This window comes from Mytilus edulis, chromosome 11, assembly GCF_963676685.1.
Source record: "Mytilus edulis chromosome 11, xbMytEdul2.2, whole genome shotgun sequence".
NCBI classification, from domain to species: Eukaryota; Metazoa; Mollusca; class Bivalvia; order Mytilida; family Mytilidae; genus Mytilus; species Mytilus edulis.
Window position 1 is genome coordinate 28,750,343 of NC_092354.1, and position 22,331 is coordinate 28,772,673.

At 33.2% G+C, this 22,331-nt stretch overlaps 1 protein-coding gene across 1 annotated transcript; it reads right to left on the reverse strand.

The window, feature by feature from the left end:
- Nucleotides 1–9,836: 9,836 nt before the first annotated feature.
- On the reverse strand, nt 9,837–13,307 carry LOC139494140 (uncharacterized). The gene is made up of 4 exons (XM_071282317.1): nt 13,242–13,307; nt 11,232–11,259; nt 10,892–11,014; nt 9,837–10,578 (listed from the first exon to the last, which is right to left on the reverse strand). Exons 1-4 carry the CDS (start codon nt 13,305–13,307, stop codon nt 10,040–10,042), a joined length of 756 nt encoding a protein of 251 aa, XP_071138418.1. The 3' UTR covers nt 9,837–10,039.
- Nucleotides 13,308–22,331: the final 9,024 nt, after the last annotated feature.

The following is a 22,331-nucleotide window of genomic DNA, read 5'->3' on the forward strand; positions in this document are numbered from 1 at the left end:
CTCACAATACGATCTCGTACCGGTTCTTCCGTGATTGCTCAATTTTGAGTCATATTTCTAAAATCCGTCGATTCTGATTTTCTTAGTACTCTAGCTTGTTACGTTTTAGCGCGGAATGCAATTTATTTTAAAAAAGCGTGAAAAGAGGTCAATTTTGCTTTTGTCTCCTTCCTGGATATTAAAGGTATTAAATATGTTCGGCCGTCCTGTCCGATCACATATAGCAACGCTTTGCATGTATCCTTTTCTTTCGCTTCGCTCATAGCACCCAAGTATAGCTCCATGGTCTCACGACATCTCTTCCATCTTTCGGCCATATTTCCGTCACTGGAAAAGTTCAATTCAGGAGGCTGCATTAAATGTGCATCCATGTTTTTAGTGTTGATGCTGTCGCCAAACAATAGTCTTTTTTTCACGGGCTGTTTACATCTGACACCATGTTATAATGACTGATAAATTAATCCATGTAAATTGTAATAAAATCTTTTCGGATCTGATTGTCTGCAATCCTACAAAATCAATGAACAACATCTTCAAACAATGTAGACACTTTTCTGCTGTTTCATTTACAACACGTAAATAATTAGTAGAATAATCAAAAGATTTGAATAAATGTTTCCAATTATCAAAGAAATTTGTATCATTCATAAGGACACTGTAACAATGTCTCAAAAAATCTGAACCATACTAATGAAATAGTTTCTCCTGCTGAGCTGAAAGTGTCTTTTCCTCAACTTCTGTTTCTTTGTGTCTCTAAAAGTGTTTCTTTGTACTTAAGAGTCATGCATAAATTCTGTTTAACTCATTGTAAAAGAGTCCAACAGCAGTCAAAGTTTCTGGAACAAAGTCTTATAGGATCTTCACCTGGGGACAAGTGACGACTCAATCGCTTTAATAAGTTAATTAAGAGATGTTCTGGTAGGTCACCTTTAGAAACAATTGATTGCATGGGTAAAGTCAGCCTGATATTGACGCATAACCTCTTTAAAAATGATTTTATGTTTTTTGTCAAATAGTCAGGAACAGGTGGCAGCTGGAGAAAGTCCCCAACTACTTTTACTTGCATTCCACCAGAAACCAAAAATTATTCAGTATCATACGATATACATAATCCAACTATTTAAATTACTCAAATTTTGAGGAATTTTAAAGAGGAAGACCCGACAGCAGATGGTTTCCATAGAAAAATGAACACTTATAAATTTCTCGGTGATATAATAATTTTGCACCATGTATTACCATAATAAGAATCACTAAGTAGAGCATTTCAGCAAGGGAAAATTGATTTTCTAAGTGTAGCCTCCTCTATAAACCTAAGTACAGATGCCTAAGATGACCTGGTTAAGACAAAAGAGCCAATGCATGAAATAGAAAAGGAAATGAAAGAAGGTGGTCAGTAGAATTGACACTAACTTCTCATCAATTAGAGGAATAAAGAAACCTTCGAGAAAAGTATGAAACGCGCGGTTGGCGTAAATTTAAAACATTAATCATGGTATCTATGATCAGTTTATTTATAGGGCTTTCATGGTTAACACGATTACCGAATTAGTCCTAGTAGAATCGATATAATTCATGGCAGCCAAAAATTTGTTGTCATTTAACCATGGGTTTGGCTTACATACTAGTATATGGAGTGATTTAAAAAATCAAATATAAAAAAGAGGAGGTGTAGTATGATTGTTAATTAGACAATTCTCCCAAAAAGACCAAAATGACACAGAGCTCGTTAGTCCAGATGAATTAATTTAGAATTTAAATTTAATTGTAAATATATAATCCTGGGAAATTTGTCTAAGGGGTCCCAGTTTTGTGAGATACCGGGGTCCGCTTGTTCGGTAATTCAAAGTTTCTCATTCTTAATGTACCCCACATCATTTGAGTTACTCTTTTTTGTGCAGTCGCCATCAGAATTGACCCCTCTTTCCCCTGGGTTTACTCATGATAGCCAAGTTGAAATATTTTTTCACATTTTTCTCAGGAACTACAATACAAGGATTTCTGAAATTTGATTTCAGGATTTATATAAGTCAGCTATACCGTGTGATGCGTTTTCAGATTCATCACTTGACAACTTCCTGTTTACCGAATACTTGCATATTTTTACACTATTAATATTATCCACTTGCGGCGGGGGTATCATCAGTGAGCAGTAGCTCGCAGTTTCACTTGTTTAGTCAAAATTAAACACTAGTATTAAGTTTTATCATAACAAATTGGCAAATAAGGCCTTATTATCACCTAAAAAAATACTGTGTACAGACTGACATGTGCGGTTTGGGAAGTTTTTATATATATAAAAGTTTATTTTGCATATCTGAAAGATAAAATCATTTTTGGTGAAGATCTGGATTGATCATTCAAAATATTTTTTTTGTCCTATGTTTGAACAGAATTTTATGAAAAAGAATATTTTTTTTCAGGAAAAATAGCATAAACTCTCGTGCCTTTTCAAGTTCAATGTTCGTTCCCTGAACATTTTCCATCTTAACTTATAATTTTATTTTAGACATAAACAATACGTTAATGTAGCCTAGGACATTCGTTCTGAACATGCATGAAATATTTGCCACTGAACGTTAAACAACCAACAATCAATCAATATATAGATAAGTAAGTAGCTCATGTAACTAAAGACATCATTAAAGTATGATTCAAAGGGTTTACTTCTTTTAAGGGAAAGTGCATCGTACAAACTTTTAAACGTTGTAGATTGTCTAATTGCATTAAGGCTTTAACGTTTGCTGGATAAATTGATATGTCATCTGCCTTACCATCATATGTTCGTAGCCACTGTTTGACATCTCGCTGCAAAAGCTTGGCTTGAGACACGTGTGTCTTTAATGCATTGCCCAAAGATTTTTCTCTATCAGTAACAATTACAACTGTATCTCTCTTCATATTAGGTACAAATTAAATCGTTCCCTTCCAAACTGGCTAAGTGTCCAATATTAAATGTAGTGTTATATAATAACAATGCAGGTTCTTCTGACTTCACGAGTAACACCTTGTTGAATTCGGTTAATATGTCTGGATGTGCTATTAAACAGAAAAAATCGGGAAATATGGTAATGTCGTGGACAGCACAGTTTAAATGATAGGCAAGGTCCAACGTACTATAAATCTTGTCGTGTGTGTCAAAAGCTTCTATCTGCGCAACAGACGCTGTTGGTCTCTTTCTCTGTGTTCCCATGATTAATGACTACTTTGTACACTTTCGACCGGTTAATAGATAATGAGTATCTTCAATTCTGCTATCTGAAAATTTGTGATGTTTGCCACTGATAGGTTGATCTTGTTCCAAAGGTTCAAAAACTTGAAATGATAGAAAAATATTATCATGGGAATAATTTTAGTGGGATCAATTTATTGTACAGAATTGGGTTCTAATCTCAATATTTTATTGAGCGGTAAATTCATTTAAAGATGAAAGATACACGTCTTTTAGTTACAGTTTGATTAACTATGTGTTGATACGTTGTCCTATCTTTAGTTATAACCTTTCACGGATTCATCCCTCAAATTAAAATCAAAACTACTATTGGTAAAGTTGTTATACAAGCTAGACATTACCACAAAGGAAATTTACTCCTTTTAGAGTTTGTTGCTTAAATGAATATGGAGGTCTGCATATGAAACAAGATGATTGTCAACTATTAGCGGAGGTACAGGGGTAAAGGGTTATCGTAATAAAAAAAGCTGGTCTGTGATGATTATCATGATAACTATTTTTTAGTTACGAAAAAAAATTTGAGGATGATGAAAACAGGCGAAGTGTTTAACTAAAAGTCTAGTGAAAGGTTTGTCCATATAAACCCAAATGTATCACTATTTTTGTGTTGTTGTATTAATTTGTTGATATACCTAGTGGTTTATTTTTAGTAGAAATGTTTTGTTTACATGTGCTGTTGCTTATCTGTTTTATTTATTGCAATAGATGTTTTAACGATTGACGTATTATTAAATAGTGATGAGTTGTTATTTTTATTGAGAGCGCAATTTGTATACACTTACCTTTTTTGTATTTGCTAATAATTTAATTTTGGATGTAACGCGCCTTCTGATTGGCTGTTATTTTGTTATGAGCCCATAGACATAATTAAGAAATGTGACCGTGACGTCATCGACGTTTTTTCATGGTTTTCTACGGTTTAAAATGGAATTTAGAATTAAATTATAAGAAATGACTGTAATATTTTTTCTGTCTTCGAAATGATATAAAAAATGTGGTACACTCTGTTAAGTAACCCGCTACGCGCGTTATTCAGTTTGCACCAATTTTTTTATGTTATTTCTTCATAGACAGAAAAAATATTAGAGTCATTCCTTAAATACTGTTCTTTTTATTTAAATTTTTTTTTTTTTTTATCAAAATGAGTGAATTTTACTAGTTACTAGTTTGACAATGCTATGTTGTTTTGTGCCTAAATTTTATACCGTTTTTTTTCTGATTGCCAATAACTAAATTGCGGTTAGTGGTATTATAAGCACACTTTTGCTTGCATTTTACTGAGAAATAACATACGTATTAATAACCTTTTGCAACTTGTTTTTATGTTTTGTAGTATTATTTTTCCTTTGTATTTTATTGGTTTTTTTTTTAGACATTTTGGATCTAGACACCTATTCCTGGACTATTACAATTTCCGCGTCAATAGCAACAAAGGCTAGCATGTTAATGAAATACTTCAATGACACAAAGTTTTGTCTTTTGCCAGAAGTTGTATTCAACCGTACAGAAAACTTGGACACTGCTTCTTCTGAAGGTATTCGCAGTAATGAATTTTAACTAAAAAAATAATGGTACTTTTACATGTATGGTTGGGTATAACAAATTAAAGATGGTGTAATAAGATATTTTTAACTAAAAACAACCATCACAACTGCATGCGATGTAACATTGAAACTATATTTATTTCAATAAATTATTTAAAAAAAGAAATGGAAAAGTTACATATACGATATTTTTATAGCGCAACTTGATCGTGTATTCATTAAAACCTATTTTATGATTAGTAATTTACTGATATTTAATAATTTAACTCTCCCCAGTTTGTGGCATTTTCCATGAAAAATAACTAACATTAATTTGAGCAGACTTGTGGGGCTTAATTTAATAAACTAATTCAATTACAGGCAAATTTCCGACTGTATCCAAAAGAGGGACGAAAGATACCAAAGGGACAGTCAAACTCATAAATCTAAAACGCCATGGCTAAAAATGAAAAAGACAAACAGAAAAACGATAGTACACATGACACAACATAGAAAACAAAAGAATAAATAACACGAACCCCACCAAAAACTAGGGGTGATCTCAGGTGCTGCGGAAGGGTAAGCAGATCCTGCTCCACATGTGGCACCCGTCGTGTTGCTTATGTGATTACAAATCCGGTAAATAGTCTAATTCGGTAGGTCACATTCATGAAAGGGAAGGTGATTGCAGTTACGACGTAAGGAACATATCCGATATCATTTGTGAAACGGTTATTCCATAACGGTCAACCAACTCGTGATGGCGTCCGTAAAATTTACGAAGGGACGATTTCAACTTCACCATTTGGAACTCTTGGTTTAATAGCTTCCTTGTGAGCAGTAACCCTCTATCAAGAAAATCATGATAGGAAATGCAAGCACGGGAATATCGTATCAATTGGGAGATATATACCCCGTATGCAGGTGCTGCTGGAATGTTGCTACTTAGAAATGGAAAGTTCACAATTGGAAAGCTGAAATCATCTCTTTTGTCGTAAAGTTTTGTTTTCAAAGATGAAAGAGGAGCCAGCTCAAACAAATTTTCCGTCTTGGGCTGCTGAGAAGAAGTATTTATATTTTTTTTTTGTAACTTTTTTATTTTACAAACCTAGGAAATAATTACGAATTATTTAAAACAGAAGTTTAGAAATAAAAAAAATACATTGTGTGCACTTACTATGTAAATTATTTTTTACAATTAAATTAAATAACCAAAATCATTTGCATAATGTATAGTTAAATGCAATCTTTATAATTTGAGTTTACTGGTTGCTTTCATAAAATACGTTTGTTTGCTTGTTTTAGCAAATTATAAATTGAACTTAAGGTGGCTCGGATGTCTCCTTCCATCTTGGATTTTGAATTAGCAGATATCTTTGGTCTGTATATTTGATGAAATGTGCAAACTTTGAGAGTTGTATGTAAATTATGTAAAATACTTTAGATATGAATATAGAAAATTGTGTATTTTAACATAATTGCAGTTGTAATTTTGCAAAAACACCTTGTTTGTGTTTGATTAGATTTTTTCAAATTTTGCCAATTTTTACAATAGAAAGTGTTACGAATTTACCTATTTTGATATGCAGCAAGAAAACAATTTCGGTGACCCCATTTTTTCTTTTGCTTATCTGAAAGCATGTTATAAGAGCAATATTCTGACTTCTTATAGTACGTTTTTGTTTTTGTTTTATCACACAAAATTTTATTTTCCATGAATAATCTATACTAATAGTTATCAATAGTACCAGGATTATAATATTATACGCCAGACGCGCGTTTTGTCTACATAAGACTCATCAGTGACGCTCAGATCAAAATCTGACAATTTTGCGCAACCAGTAGCGTGAAAAAAGTCCGGTGACCCATACTTTTGAATACAGTTTTGAAAAAATCACGATGAAAGCTTCATTTTGGCAAGTTATCAAAAAAATTCTGTAGTTTTAAATAAGACGCCCCAGACACCTTAATTGATTTTTGTTAGATAAACCTTTTTTTTAAATTTAGATTAGCAGTTCGGGATTTGTTGAAGTAGACCAAAAAAGCCATAGCTTAAACAAAAGTAGCTCGTTGGTATTTAGGAAAAGGAAGTTTGCAGAATTATCGAAACCTTACATTGAAATAATTAACAAGTTGAAAAGGAGTAGGTCCAATAAGACCCCTTTTTGGTCCCAAAATATAGCAGTTTAAAAAAATTGTTAAAATGCAAACTTTTAGTTATTTAATGGATAGTAGAATGCTTCTGCTACATAAATATGTGCTGCGTTTGCCAATGCAATGCACATATATCGGGTACTAGCACCATTAAGTCATGCTAAATTACTGAAATCTTCATAATTCTTGCATTTTAGTTAAATTTTAGACGGTTTCCGTGTAAAACGAAAGTGGCCGCATTCGTGTTCATCCTAAATACTGAAATGTAACTTGTATTTGATGATATTACATAACATATATAAAGGTTCAGGATGAACACGGATGCGGCCACTCTCATTTTTGACAAAAACATATAAAAAGTGACATTTTTCGGCATATTTGGTAGAATTTTCATATTTAAGCTTGAATCGGAACGTTTTTAATGACTAAATAAGTTAAAATCTTTCACATAACTTAAGTGTTTAAAAAGTGGTCAAAATCTTTCGTCAGATGAATCTGAAATTTGAGGCCAAAATCGGTCCTTACCGAACCTACTCCTTTCAAATAAGAAATACATGAATGGAATTAGGGGTTAGTATTGATGTTACTTATCTATAACATTAAATTTTAATAGACTGCAGTTTTTGTCTTTAAGACTACTATTAATTGAAGTATTATATACTAATAAATAGTGAGTGTATGTAATGTACTTTATAAATTCATAAAATATTTCCTTTAATTTCCGTAGCTTTATTAATTGAACACTAATTTAATTTTGAGTCCTTAATATCCGTTTACGTTTTCAGCTGCTGGTAATGGAATTATGAAATTTTGGTTTAAGGCCACTCACCGCGCACACTCATACCAATTACTACAATTTGCATCACTTTATCAAACTCACACAACTGTAATTACAAACTTAAAGAAAGTGTTTCAACATTAGAGAATTTAATTCAAGATATGGTATGATTGCCAATGAGACAACTATCCACAAAAGACCAAAATGACACAAACTTACTCCTTTTTTGGAGCACCCCGTGTTAAACAGAGACATATTTTGCCGAAAAAATAAATATAAATACTTCAAACCTGTACAATGAAAGACATATTTTTAATCATCATAGTTTTTTTTTTATTACTTATTGTTTCCATTCTTGTTGCATCCGTGTCACACAGAAAAAAAACTTGACTTGCATCACTTGAAAAAAAAAAGTGGGAGGTCAATGTGGAGGTCTTGATACGCACAATTCTGAAATAACAACTAAAGCAGACCTGTTGTGCCGTAGTGTAGCGTTACTTACCACCAATGCTTCGCTCGCAGTTTGTTCATTTCACCGTTACTCTCTTGGTTTAGATTACCGACAGAGCAAAACTTGTTTACATCACGACCATGAAGGAAAAGGGAAGACATTCATAGGCATTTCCAGATTCCAAAGAATCTTGGAAGAATAGTATTGCATACAATAAATAAAAAAAGAAGCATAAAACAGCTATGAAATAGGAACACTAATTTTAAAAACTAAGATGTATAAAAAAGAAAAAAGAAACAGGATATGATTTATATAGAAATTCAAAACATTTTTATCCCTCTAATTGAAACAGAAATAAAACACTTTCTAATTATAATTCATCATCGATTTGTAACTCTGCAAGAAATGATAGAAAATTTGCCTTCGTCTTCCGTTTTATTTTTGTCCACTTTTCCTCTAATTTTTAGTCGCCTATGAATTTCAACTGTTTTTCGACAAGCTTGGAAATTTCGGCTTCTTAATTAGCTCTATCGCCAGGCAAAGCAAAGACAGGTTCATATTTCTTCTTTGTTCTCCGAGGTTTATCATGTAACCATAAAAAAAATGTTGCCGCCGATGTTCTCTAGCTTTTTGAGAAATGTTAATTAAATCGGGGTCTAGGTCTTTCCCACTTACTGACTTCAATGTTGGTTGCTGCAAGAATTTCGAATTTTGGATAACTGTCCGAAAGTTTGAAATTTCTCGTCTAATATTGTACGCATACATACAATCTTCATCTGCAGAAGTCAAATCTAACAAATTGGATAGCGAGCAATACACCTAAAAAAATAGTTCATAATCACATAATGACATCTGAATTTGTAATATATTTGTGGTAATACGTTTATCTTTTTGGATTTCATTATTTCAACAGGAACAGGATAAAAGATAATATATCATTAATCGTGTTACTATAGTATGAATCAGTTAATTATCAAAAAAATATCCTCCAGGTTATAGAATTGGAAGCAATGACCGGTGCTTCAATCAATCTCACCATAATAGCTGAACGTGGATCGGTATATGCCTATACATCTAAAGATTATACAAATACAACACATCAACTGTACAGCATATGGTAATTATTAGAGATCTAGTAGTATAGATCAAGTTAAATACAGTTGTATATATACACGACCAATGTAATTGTCAAAAGAAAACAACACTTATTTGTATTACTATTAACCATCTTAACTATTTTGTATTTGTTTTAACTTTTGATAGACTTTTAAAAATTACTCATACATAATATCCAGAGTTTCAAATGCATGGTTATTTTGTATTTATACAATAGACTACTTAGAAACAGGTATAATGATCCAAGTTCTTGTATTTCAAACCAGTCTCTTCTTTATTGGTTAATATATCTTTTGTTGCAATCTTTATGTTTCTTTTTAACGTAATGCTTATTCTTTTATCGCAATCCCTATATCTTTTTTATGTGTTGTTTATTCTTTTGTCTATATTAGGAAACCAATGATGCCCCGCAGATTCCATCTCTAACATGCAATTTTTCAGAACCTGCAAAGGATATTTATTCCCCCTTCATCATTCCCTACCACACAGGGTATCATTGTTGACTTAACCGGAACAATAGAGCCATTAACACAGGATGTCGTGATACAGACAACAGAAAGTTTCATCACGACCTGTACCGTCATTGGTGATGACTGCAAAATATGTGGAGAGGGTCAACTAGTCCAGCGTGCTATTTGGGTTGGGTGCAGCTCAAAATCACCATGCAGTTACTGGGTGCACGCCCGTTGTATGGGGATTTGTGCTAAGACAAAGGAACCGTTATCGAAAATAATTTTTTTTCTGTCCGAAGCATATTGTTTCGGCAGAATAAAAATCAGGCTACTTCAGTTGTCTTTAATTACCTTATCCAATCTGTTGACGTTCCTGCAGACTTCTAACCACTTGTTGTAGGGTAATCCAGCGGGAATAATTCGTTTGGTTTTCCGGTTATAATTTTCAAGAATGAAATCACCACCTTCAGACTCATTCCCACTTACACTATAAGATTCGTTTTCAACAATAAACGCAAGAACTTCAGGCGGACATTGTACCCGGACAAACAAATCTCTTACAAATGTCTTCATGTAAAAAGGCATATTGAGGCCAAAAAAGAGTGGCGAAAACTTTACTTTTGCTGTTTGAATAGCAGCAGTATTATTTCGCCTGACCCCTGCCCTGAATACATGGAGTGCCAAACAGTAGGTAAATACTATTTCCGACATTAAACTATAGTTTTTATTTTGGACACCCAACAACCACTTGTAATAGCCTACTGCAGACACTGGACTCTTCTGCTTGACCTGTTCTTTGCAAAATACTGTAAGGAGCTCCTGTGCCGTAGCAAACATAAAAATTTGCAAAATTTGCCAGCTCTTGTGATGATCTGTAAAAATATTAAACAACATTACCATCTCACATGTGAAACATAAATTATCTATAGAATATCAACGAAAACTATTCAAAGTAAAATGTTTTACGTCATTAACTTTTTTATATAATTATATATCTAAAAAAAAACTTTTTTTCGTTTTGTATTTTTGTTTTTCTGTGTAAAATTGAAATAATAAAAAAAAATTAACAAACCCATAGCACTTCTAAAAGTTGATTGTTATTTTTCAAAACTTCGAATCAAATTGGTCAGTAACTTTAAATGTAAATAAACTATTCATTTCAATAAAAATACATACTAGTTGCACCTTGGCAAGCTTGTAGGGCTTTAATAGATACAAATCCTAACATCTTTGCTAGGTCTAGGAGCCCGACATCCCATAGCAGTTTGAATAAGGCTTTGACCATATTTATTTCATAATGACCAGGCCCTGTAACAGAAAAATAATCTTTTAACTATCAAATTGCAATAAGAAGATGTATGAATGTCAATGTCTTTTGTAGTCAAATGTTTGCACCTGTTCGGAATCTGATTATGTTTGTTATTTGGATGGAGGGCTGTCTCATTGGCACTCATATCACATTTTCCTATATATATTCAACGTGATAACTTGGCAAACAGCGAACAGTTAGATAATGGAAACTTACCAGGAAGTAGTAAGATATTGTTGTACTTCTGCAGTTTTCAATTGGGATAATCTGTTTTCATTGGTGTGTGTTGTGGTTCAACGTCAATCTGCTAGCGACGGTGTTCATCTTCTGCTTCTTCAAGTTCGTCCACGTTGTAATCAAACCCTACGTCTACGAAATCACAAGGGACTTGGGAGCATAAGAATGTAAACGTTTGATGCTTAGTTGTCTCACAATGGCGGTCCCATTTGTTGTTGTTTTTTTGTTCTGTCAAAAAATTGCAGGCGGTACATGAGAAAATCGTCATCTTCACTTGCAACAGATAAAACACGCCCGAGATAACCGAATGCAAGGAATCCGCAGTATGCGACGTCACATCTGTCAGTTGCAGACGATCAAAGCACTTCACAGAAAGCAAACAGATTAAAAGAAGATGAGCGCGTTTGATGTAAGATTTGTTTAGTGCATAGATACAACTATTTGTAAAAGCATCTCATCTTGAGATATATTCAAATATTCAACAAATACAACACTTCCATGAAAAATATTTGATTTTAATGATAATTGAAAATAAATCTGATGCATCTGTTTTCAAACAAGAGTTATAAATCCTAGACTATAACTGAATTGATGTATAATCCATCAATGAATTGATATTCCTGATATATGTCTAGATTATTTGCGTGTAAAATTCTTGTGGATAATTCGTTGATGCTGGTAAACAGGGGAAATTGAAATACTATTTTGTTTCTAAAAATTTATAGCATCACATCAATGACATCTATAGGAAAACCACTTATGATAGCATCAAATTGAAGATAATAGCATTATTTTCCATGATGCTAAAAGGTCCTGGGGAGCTACGTTTTACGTTTCAGCAATTTGGCACTACGTTTCAGCATTTTTGTAGTACTCTTTTCGGCTTTATTTAAACATTGATTTACTAAATAGTTAAATGTAATTTACGTTTCTGCATTTGACAGAAATGAAACTTTTGGTGAAAGAGAGATATACTTAGACCATTTTGAGCCAAAATTCATTCGTCTATGAGTTTGCATAAAAAAATCAGGATTAATGTGCTACATAGTACACTTATTTAAGATTTCGAGAAAACCGGGAGTTATTTTGGTAGAACCTGTGATTTCAAGATTAGAAATGTCTTATAAGACTTAGCATTGGTTGAAAATTGGCATGTAGAAAGGTGATACATGTACAATTTAAAATATACCTGGTTTCCTTCAAGTTAAACTTAAGGTAAAATATTTAGAAATTTAAAATTTAAAATTGTGAAAATTGCAAAATTTGTTTAAAAAGATTGGTCTGACACATTACAGGATTTTTTTAGAATTTTTTTTAGAAATTTGCGGAAACGTAATACGGCCCTGGGGATATTTCCTCATTTTATGGGTTGTTCGTGCTATTAGTACACTTAGAATGCATTGTGACTTCACAATTTCTATTTAAAAAGCAGGCTTAATACAAATGAGGGGGATAGGACGTTTATCGGGACTCGGGATCGGGTGTTTTTAAGCTCGGGATTTCGGAATTGATCGTTTCGGGATTCTTCAATCGAATTTCGGGACCCTGGGATTTCGTGTTTTTAAGTCAGGGATTTCGGGATCAAGACCCCTCCTTCACAAATGTATATAGCAATAATAAACCATATGGTCTGACAATAATTGCATGGTATCTGCCACTGGGGTTCTGTCCCATTAGATGATTTCATATGATATAGATCTTTTGAATGTATACATTTTTCGGTAAAAGTGAACATGGTGAAGGGGGAAACCTTTGTTGAGACATCAGGACCAGGTGTTTTTAAGCTGGGGATTGATACTTTTGGGATATCAGGATTAAAATTTCTTTTACTTCTGGACTTCAGGATATTAGGTTTTTAAGCCTGGGATTTCGTGATCAGGACCCTTCCTTACCCCTCATCCCTCCAAAATGTAATCTCTTCTCCCTTGTTAGTTGGGTTTCTTGTATTTTTTGGGGGGGAAAATAACGTATTTTGGAATGATCACTCACTACAGCAAGACTTGGATGTGAAAAGAAAGAAGAGGCTTTTAAAGGGGCACTAGCTGTCAAATTCATGGTCACCGATTCGACTTAAATTTTCATATTTGATTTATAACAATTTAAAACATTTATCCAAACTATCAAAAGTCTAAAATAAACAGTTTACAGAGAGCATGGGGTATATAACATATTGGTTCGTTTCGTGTTTATTTTAGTCCAGACGCTATCTAAATACCTATTGATTTGACCTCAGATTACCATATAAGCGATGCAAACATAAATAAAGATATGAATAGATTAAACCAACACGTGCAATTGGATTTTTATAGGTCTGTTTGATTTTATTTTATAGATTAAAAATAGATGTTTGTCATTGTTTTTAACCGTATAAGAATGATTTTATGTGCATCGAATTAGTAATCAAATGATTTACCGTAGTTTCACTTTCATTGTTGACATTCTTTTTCTTTAAATAACCAGTACACATACAATGCATGCGTTGTCAATCTCTAGCTAGGGGTTAAATTTAAGTTCACATGAATACGGTTTTAAAGAGATCGACTCATTCACTTGCAAGTGAATTACTAATCAATGTTTCTTAGCGTAATTTGACAAAACTGGACCTTTTAGCTGCAAAAAGTGAATTGTTCACTTTTTCACTTTTATTATTGATTGAACAGAAAAAAATCTTACTTAATATTTTTGATATATCTCGTAGCTAGTGCCCCTTTAAAATAAAAAAAAACCCCAATTATTTGAAACTTTTTTAACCTTATCATATTTCCAAGTTTCCAATTTATGCTTTTTTATATATATGCAATAATTTGTAAATTTTTAGCTTAAATTTCTCGTATTGTAGGATTCTCAAAATGATACTGTAAACTCTCAAGAAGACCTAAACACAGGTCAACAGGACACAAGACTAGCACCTGATAACCACATTTCATCTTAAATTTCATCTCTAATTCGTGAGTACTAATTACATGTATACATGCCTTTTGTTAAAATATACTTTTTCACTTGTTCGTTCTTTACAAAAAAGGTTGTTTTGCTGTATTTATACCCCTTTACAACGAAATTTGTTTAAAATGATACATTGTGATTTTTATCCAATGCAATCATAGGTTTGAACGTTGTTTTTAATTTAAACATGTTTTTATCAAATATAGTTTACCACTGGTGCTGATTTTGGCTTTGGAGTACTCGTGACAAGTCTTGCTGTGGCAATGATCAGTTTGCTTGACCAATGGTGATGGCATGATGGAAATCGCTACTAGACTGAGACACGTAGGAGAATATAATCACAGCACACTTTTGACGATTTTCTTGGTGCATTGAATTGTTTCGGTGAATCCATCGCGACCAATAGCACTACCAAACTTACACATACATAGATTAATTAGGCACATATAAAGGGAGACACATTTTTTCCTTATAACAAGACAGATCGTTGACGCCATGCATGTTGTTTCCTAGATTATTATATTTATTCAGCCTCACTTTAGATCAATAGTCAACTGGCACTGAATCAATCATGTGGTATTTGTTCCCCACCTGGCCCTTACGACGCGCAGCTAGATATCGGGCAGGGATACCACGCTACATCAAACCTATATTAAAGATTAGGAAGTCCTGTCACAAGTTAATTTGGGGAAAGCGGTAAGTTTGGTTTATTGATCAAGACATTTTTAGAAATGAAGTTGACGGCGATATCCGGGAATGGTTCTGATCCATTTTCCCACAAAAATGTTCATTCTCAAACATTAACTGCTAATATTTTTGAAAATAAAATCAACAGAAAAGATTTTTTTTCAGATTATTTGATCGACAAAATACATAAGGCCTTACGTAATGCTCTTGACGACGGAAGATTGAATAATCCACCATATCACAATTGTCGTTTTAATGTGAGTAAGGTCGTGTTCACACCAAACGCCGTGTACAGTAAACATGTTTACATTTGGTTTAATGTAATGTACACTAGTTTCACATTAAATTTGTACAGATCTATACATCTTGTTTAGCTACCTGTACAAAAGATTTTTCACACTTGTAAACTATGTGTCATTTAAATGTTCATTTCGTAGAACCGAATTCAAATTTTCAAAGAACTTTTCTAGCAGCAAGGGAACGACCATTTAAAACAAGTGGGATGTTTTTTTCCACAATTTGATTTAAAAAAATCGGGTCATTCAGATGATTAGAACAAACAAATATTCTGAATCCAAAGTTTCCCTATGCATTTGAGTGTAAAATATTGATTTGGTACCATCGAAAAAAATAAATAATTATAAACTTTCGCGCTAGAAAAATATTCTCTTGACTCAGAACCTCTCCCCTTTTTTTGAAGTACAGTGGTTGCTCCGTTACGAAAGTCATTTGGATAATTTCCATAAATTTAAAGATGTCTCGATTACGCATTAAAAACGTAGGCTCGCCATTAGCGTGCTTACAGACGAAGAAAAGAATTGCGATGTAAAGGATCACGTCATTTCCATCTTTTCTGTTTGTTTTAAATGGTATTTTTTTCTCGAAGGAGTATTTGGCAAAGGGTGGGGGTAATCTTTAATTCCTAATTGTATTAACGGATCTGAGATACTACACCAAACAAACAATTAACCTCATCATTTTTTCAGTAATGCATTTATGAGTGAATCGTTGTTTGAGTATAAAGACCAGTGGCAAATATTTCTGTCATTGCATACGTCCAATCGAAATGATTTATGTGTTCGGAAAACAGACAATAACTAACAACAGACATGCTGAACAAAAAAAATGGAAATTAGAATAATATCATATTAATCATAAAGAAGTACTTGTATAATTGATTGATTGTTGGTTGCTTAACGCCCAGTGGCAAATATTTCATGCATATTCAGGACGAGAACAAGTTAACAATAAATACAATAGGTAGGTTGTTATAATAGAGGATGATGGTCGGGAAAATTTGGACTGCCACTGGAAAATGAGGGTATATTGGATAAAGACAGAAATTTTGCCTTGCAACAGGCTACCTACGGACCCCTCAAAGAGTTGTTGGAAGGGTTCTTAACGTGCAAAGAGCGTGGCACTCTCTTTAAACGAGGCATCGGATTTAACGTCCCCCTTCTGACCGGACGTGACTGCGAATTTGATACATCCCGCACAGCCAAACGGACGCCCCACTTCGGCAAGCGTTTTACTGCCGGTCGGGAGAAGACCAAGTGACCATATTTCTGTACCCCAGTCACCCTTGGGGTGAGTACTTGTATAATGACACATAATTAGAATTGATACTAAAAAATTGTAAATGTGCTATCCATTAACTTGATTAAGTTTTTTTTTATGCAAACCAGTGTCATAAATAAAAGCAACAGTAGTATACCGATGTTCAAACTCATAAATCCATGGACAAAAAACAAAATGGGAGTAACAAACTAAAACTGAGGGAAACGCATTAAATATAAGAGGAGAACAACGACAAAACACTGCAATGTAACACACACAGAAACGGACCAAGCAACAGACAAAATCCCTCGAGAAAAACAAATATAACATCAAAACCAAATACATGAATTTGGGATAGACAAGTACCGTGACACGTCTTATCGCAATATGAATTTACACTAAAAAATAATAGAAAACAAACGACGCAACGTTAAAATGTAAAACATACAGAAACGAACTATAATATAACAATGGCCATATTCCTGACTTGGTACAGGACATTTTTAAAGAAAAAAATGTGGCATGCCGAACCTCCCCTTTTATAGCCATGTGAAATATAACATTAAGATGACAACTCAACACTACAGGACTACAATATAAAAGGCAACAAGTTAAAAATTTTAATACGCCAGAAGCATTTTATCCACACAAGCAAGATCTACTAGTGATGCCCAGATTCAAAAGTTTGAAAGCCGAAACAAGCACAAAGTCGAACAGCATCGAGGACCAAAAGATCAAAACAGTTGTGCCAAAAACGGCCAGGGTTTTCTGTTAGTTACCAGAACATCCTTATCATTTAGAATAATTTATACTTTTGCAAACAGTAAATTTATAAAATTAATAAACAAGAACTGAAATATTAACTAATTACAGGAAACAACTGAAATACATTAATAACCACATTTGCAACACAATATGCAGACACATCCGAATATGTTTAAACCTCAACGCCAAGTGACGTCATATTTGAAATTGTAAAAAATGACAAAAAATTATGACGTCATTTGAATTTATAAAACAGATCATCAAAAAATGAAAAATGACGTCATGTGAATGAATAAGATAGAACTAGGACTGACCAGAGATATACATTATACTGTTTATCATCAAACATCTGAAAGTGTAGAAGATACTAGAATTTTGTTTATCATATTCTAAATTTAATTAGCTAATAGTGTATTTGTGGTAGTAGGACAGGACATCTGTATATTGTGAATATCTCTACTGGAGGACCAGAACCTTTTATTCACTTTTGATGGAATGATCTTGTCTTTGAATAAAGTTCGTGTCAAGATAAATTCCTAGGAGTAGTTGCATCACTATAGGACTAGTTATAATGTGATGCATTATCATCTTTTCAATGTACCCTGACAAGTCTTTATCAGTTGGCTGAATTAAATTTGCTTCCTGGAAATACAAATTTCTAATAATTAAGAGCTAAAACTTATCTTTAAACTGTAAACAAATAAATTATCGTCAGTTAATCTTTAAATCGGTTGACATTTCTTCTAAATCTTTTATTATAACCTAACGCTTTCTGTTGTTTTTAGTTGAGGCAACAAGGTAACCACATGCATTTCTGCATAGGTATTAAAATTGGCCTTGTTTTTTGTTTAACAAATATACCAAAAATATTTCTTATACTGGTACTTTCAGAAGGTGAAAAAGTGAGGTCAAATTCAAATGTGTCATTTCATTTGGTGGTTCATTTTCAATTGTATAAGCAAACTTTATTTTTTATTTTTTATTTCTTAAACATCAGGGTAGTCTCCTATAACTTCTACTGCTGTTAAGTTATATATTTTGAAATTTGTATTGAAAAAAATAATAATATTAGAATAAATTACTGCCTATGAAATGCATTGATTGATTAATTTAATGTTGGTTGCTTTACGCAGCATTAGCATAAAAAGGCTATATCGCGGCGAGAGCTTATTCGAATATTTTTACAATTTAAAGCACATTTTTAAAAATAAGACAAAAAGTCCTTCTATATACTAAAATTCTAGACTAAAGCAAATTGATTATTTACAAATAAAAATCAATTTGAGTAAAATAACGTGATAAAAATTAAAAACAACTTAAATATAATAACATTTTGATATTCTATAATAAATTCCAATTTCTTTTAAAAATGCAACAATATTTGTAAATGGAACATTAATAAATAAATAAAGGTTTAATCACAATGTCTATAGGATAGTTTTAAGTTATGTGTCCACTCACAACATTTTAAATTATTTGTTCATATAAGTTTGATGTATCTACTGTTGTCCTCTGACGCCGCATCTATCTCTTCTATGTACATATCAGTGGTATGTTTCTTGAGTAGTTTTTTAATCATTATACTTGTTCGTGTACCATATTTAAAAAAAATTCTCTGTAATAGTTACGGTCCACAATTACACCGCTTCTTTATTAATATTGATATGTTTTAAATTTGCAAAGCTGTTTTTTCCTCACTATTAAACTATATAGACAAATATAAAACGGTACCATAAGGCATTTGATTGAAAAGTAAATGTCGTCAATTTTATTTGCAATTAAACGATACTGTCTGAGGAGAGATTTGTAAGGGATTTTAGAAAAGTATTTTCACATTGAATTGTCTTACTGTTGTTAGTTATTTGCCTCAACATTGTTTGGAGATTTGTGAACTATTCGTGAGGAACACAGCATAATCACTCCAAATGTATTTCAACAATCTACATTTCCTTAAAACCTATACATTTTGTATTTACTCAAAATATAGTGTAACGTTTGTGATTCACTTTATTTGGTTCATTTGTTTATTTCATTATTACTATTTTTTTAATTATTTTCCCAGAAAGATTGCTCATTATTATTTTATTACTTTCCGATTTTTATTTCATTCATTAAATTTTAGTGACGTAACGAACCTCGCATTAGCATTAAAAATGTTTTCCCTTCTCACCCAATCAGAGAGCTCGATTGAATTCCCGGGGAAAATTTAGCTCGTGCAGATATTGTCTGCTAGAAATCATTCTCAGCCCAGATTTCCAGGTGTATAGATGTAAGGTAAAACGGAGAATTTTTCAACCATGTGCGCGATATTTTTGGAAGTGGTCTCGGTAGGAATCACGCGCTATTTTTTTTTATACTATAATTAGTGTATTGAAGAAAGGATGTTCTACAATAGTTTTAAGGTAAGAAGTCCCCCCTCCTATTTTTTTCATGTACATATTTTGAGTGACTAAAACTGGCTTGTTTTTTTTTTTATCACGGTTTGCATTGGAGATTTAGCGGAAAACTTTGAATATTTACGTTATGAGGCGTAATTGATTTAGAAAGCGGTCCGCTGGTTTATTATGAGTTGAGTTTTTGAAAAGTTCTTTGAACTGAATAAAAGTTGTCAGTTGGGGAATAACGAGATTCGGTTAACTGTTCAGCTGTTCAGATTGTTAATGTTAAAGTTATTTATAACTTGCGGGTTTAAGCAAGAACAAGTTCGGAGTCATTATTTGTTGACATTCATGTGAGTGACCCAAATCTATGACTTGAACTTAAGGACAGTAAAGTATTGTAGCGTTAAAAAGCGAAATCCATATGCAGGCCCTGATCAGAACGGCAGAGTGAGTCATTAAAGAAACTAGATACTGAAAGAAATTATTTTTGGTTTAAGAAATTTTGTTATAGACTGCAGAAATAGACCATTGACTCTCAAACTGTAACAAATTAAATGTGCAGCTGATTCATATGCGTGCTGTTTAATAAAAGTTGTATCTTACTGAATTATTTTATTACAGAGAAACGCCTTGTCCCTGGCCTGAATTGACTCTTTGGTTAAAGCTCATCCTGATTACTTCCCTTGGTAGTGGTAACAACCTAGATTTTGACCTTCCCGTGAGTCTGAGTTTCATGATGACCTGATTACAGGTTATTTAAGTGAAAGCATAATCAGGACAGAAAGAGTCTTATGTTGTTTTAGCTTCCCTATAGGTGTTCTTTTCTGATTCTTATTGCTGGTGTATTTGGTATATAAATCTTAATTCCTTGTTTGGAAACCCTGAACTAGAAAACAAAATCGGGGTAACAAACTAAAACCGAGGGAAACGCATTAAATATAAGAGGAGAACAACGACATAACATTAAAATGTAACACACACAGAAACGGACCGAGCATCAGACAAAATCCCACGAGAATAAAAAATATAACATCAAAACCAAATACATGAATTTGGGATAGACAAGTACCGTGACACGTCTTATCGCAATGTGAGTTTAAACTAAAAAATAAGAGAAAACAAACGACATCACGTTAAAATGTTATACAAACAGAAACGAACTATATTATAACAATGGCCATATTCCTGACTTGGTACAGTCATTTTTAAAGGAAAAAATGGTGGGTTGACCCTGGTGTTGTGGTTAGCACGGAGCTTGGGATTGCTGACTTGTGTATTTCAACTACAGCTTCTAAGGTTTGTTGAATCTTTTCTTGGGGAGCAATTGGCGTCACATGTGTGGTTAGTGGACGAACTGGACCAGAGTTGTTTGGAACACTTTCCACGCTAGTCAAAACCCATTTAAGAGGGTGTACATCATTTGTTGATTGGCCTTTGTTGTTCCTGTCAAATTCATCTGAAGGGCTTAACGCTTCTTAGGGAATGGCTAATGTATTTCAGTGGTTAATTCCTGTTGTATTAAACCCCGCTACTATGGTAACTCTTGTAAATGCCTTCTCATATGCCTGTTTACTTAATGTAGGGGCTGATTCCTTGTTGACTGTTGGGGTCACATCACATGTACACAGGTATCAATACCTTCATTAGAGGACCAAACATTTTCGGTCAAGAGGACACAAGAAATGTGTGGTATGGGGATGGAAATACAAGAACCTCTATTATGTTGGCAAGAGATGCTTCTAGCTGTCCCAATGTCTCGTATGAGTGATATGATTTGCGATTCTCGCATCGGGAGTATTTAAACTCGGTATTTCCGTATAAGTATTCAACTCGTCAGAGAATTCAGTATTTTGGTGGATACTAGTGTACAGGTTTTTTATTGTTGAAGGCCAAATTATGTAAAATTACTTAAATCCATGATAACTGTTGAAGAGTTGTTTTATTGCAAATAATGGTCCTTCTTGAAAGACTAGATAACATAATATGCTCTGTTCAATAGAAATAAACTTTATGCAACTGGATGTCTGTTATCCTATTTTGGCTTAAATCCAGGATCACTGAACACGATTATGACCCGTGTATATAGCAAAATCCTAAATACAACGTTTGGTGGTGCGCCTGTCAAATGCGGAACGTACAGATAAGGTAATAGCTAACATGTGAATATACTTTTGGTATCGGTATCGGATTCGACCCGGAACTTGTTAATTATTGGCAATATTAATTATGTAGAAAACAAGGGTCTGGAGTGGTGTAATTTTTAATCTACACCATTGTCCTATATTAGTTCTATATAGAGTTGAATTCTTTGATTTGTCGTTTTTACCCGATGACGGCTGACAAATTGGACCTCGTAATTTTAGTATTATAGATACAACTGTTAATAAATATTAGAAAATAATGGATCATACGACCGATTTAAGGTTACATAAAAAACATTCGCAGCTACATTAAGGCCGTTTTTACACTACTTGGGACAAGGGCAGATAACTCTTCACTATCTCATTAAATATTCATGCGTCGTTCTTGCTGCGCCGCCATGATCGACCTGAAAAATGTCCAGTTCACCAATACTTGATGAAACGACGTTGCAACAACTAATTCGTTAGGGTGTAGAAAGGTTCAAATCAGGGTAATTAGCAAAAAAATGTACATTATAATGAATAATTATTGCGATTTACACGATTTTCTAACGAGTACTTAGTCCCGCCCTCAATCCGAAACTATCGGATTCTTTTAGAAGCTT

Bases quoted from the DNA above. Each gene is read 5' to 3' on its own strand.
- LOC139494140 (XM_071282317.1), bottom strand. From the start codon at position 13,307: ATGAATTTGACAGCTAGTGCCCCTTTAAAAGCCTCTTCTTTCTTTTCA. The intron at 11,015-11,231 runs GTAAGTTTCCAT...TTTCTGTTACAG, and splicing joins CAATATCTTACTACTTCCTG to GGCCTGGTCATTATGAAATA. The intron at 10,579-10,891 runs GTGCAACTAGTA...ATATTTTTACAG, and splicing joins AGCCCTACAAGCTTGCCAAG to ATCATCACAAGAGCTGGCAA.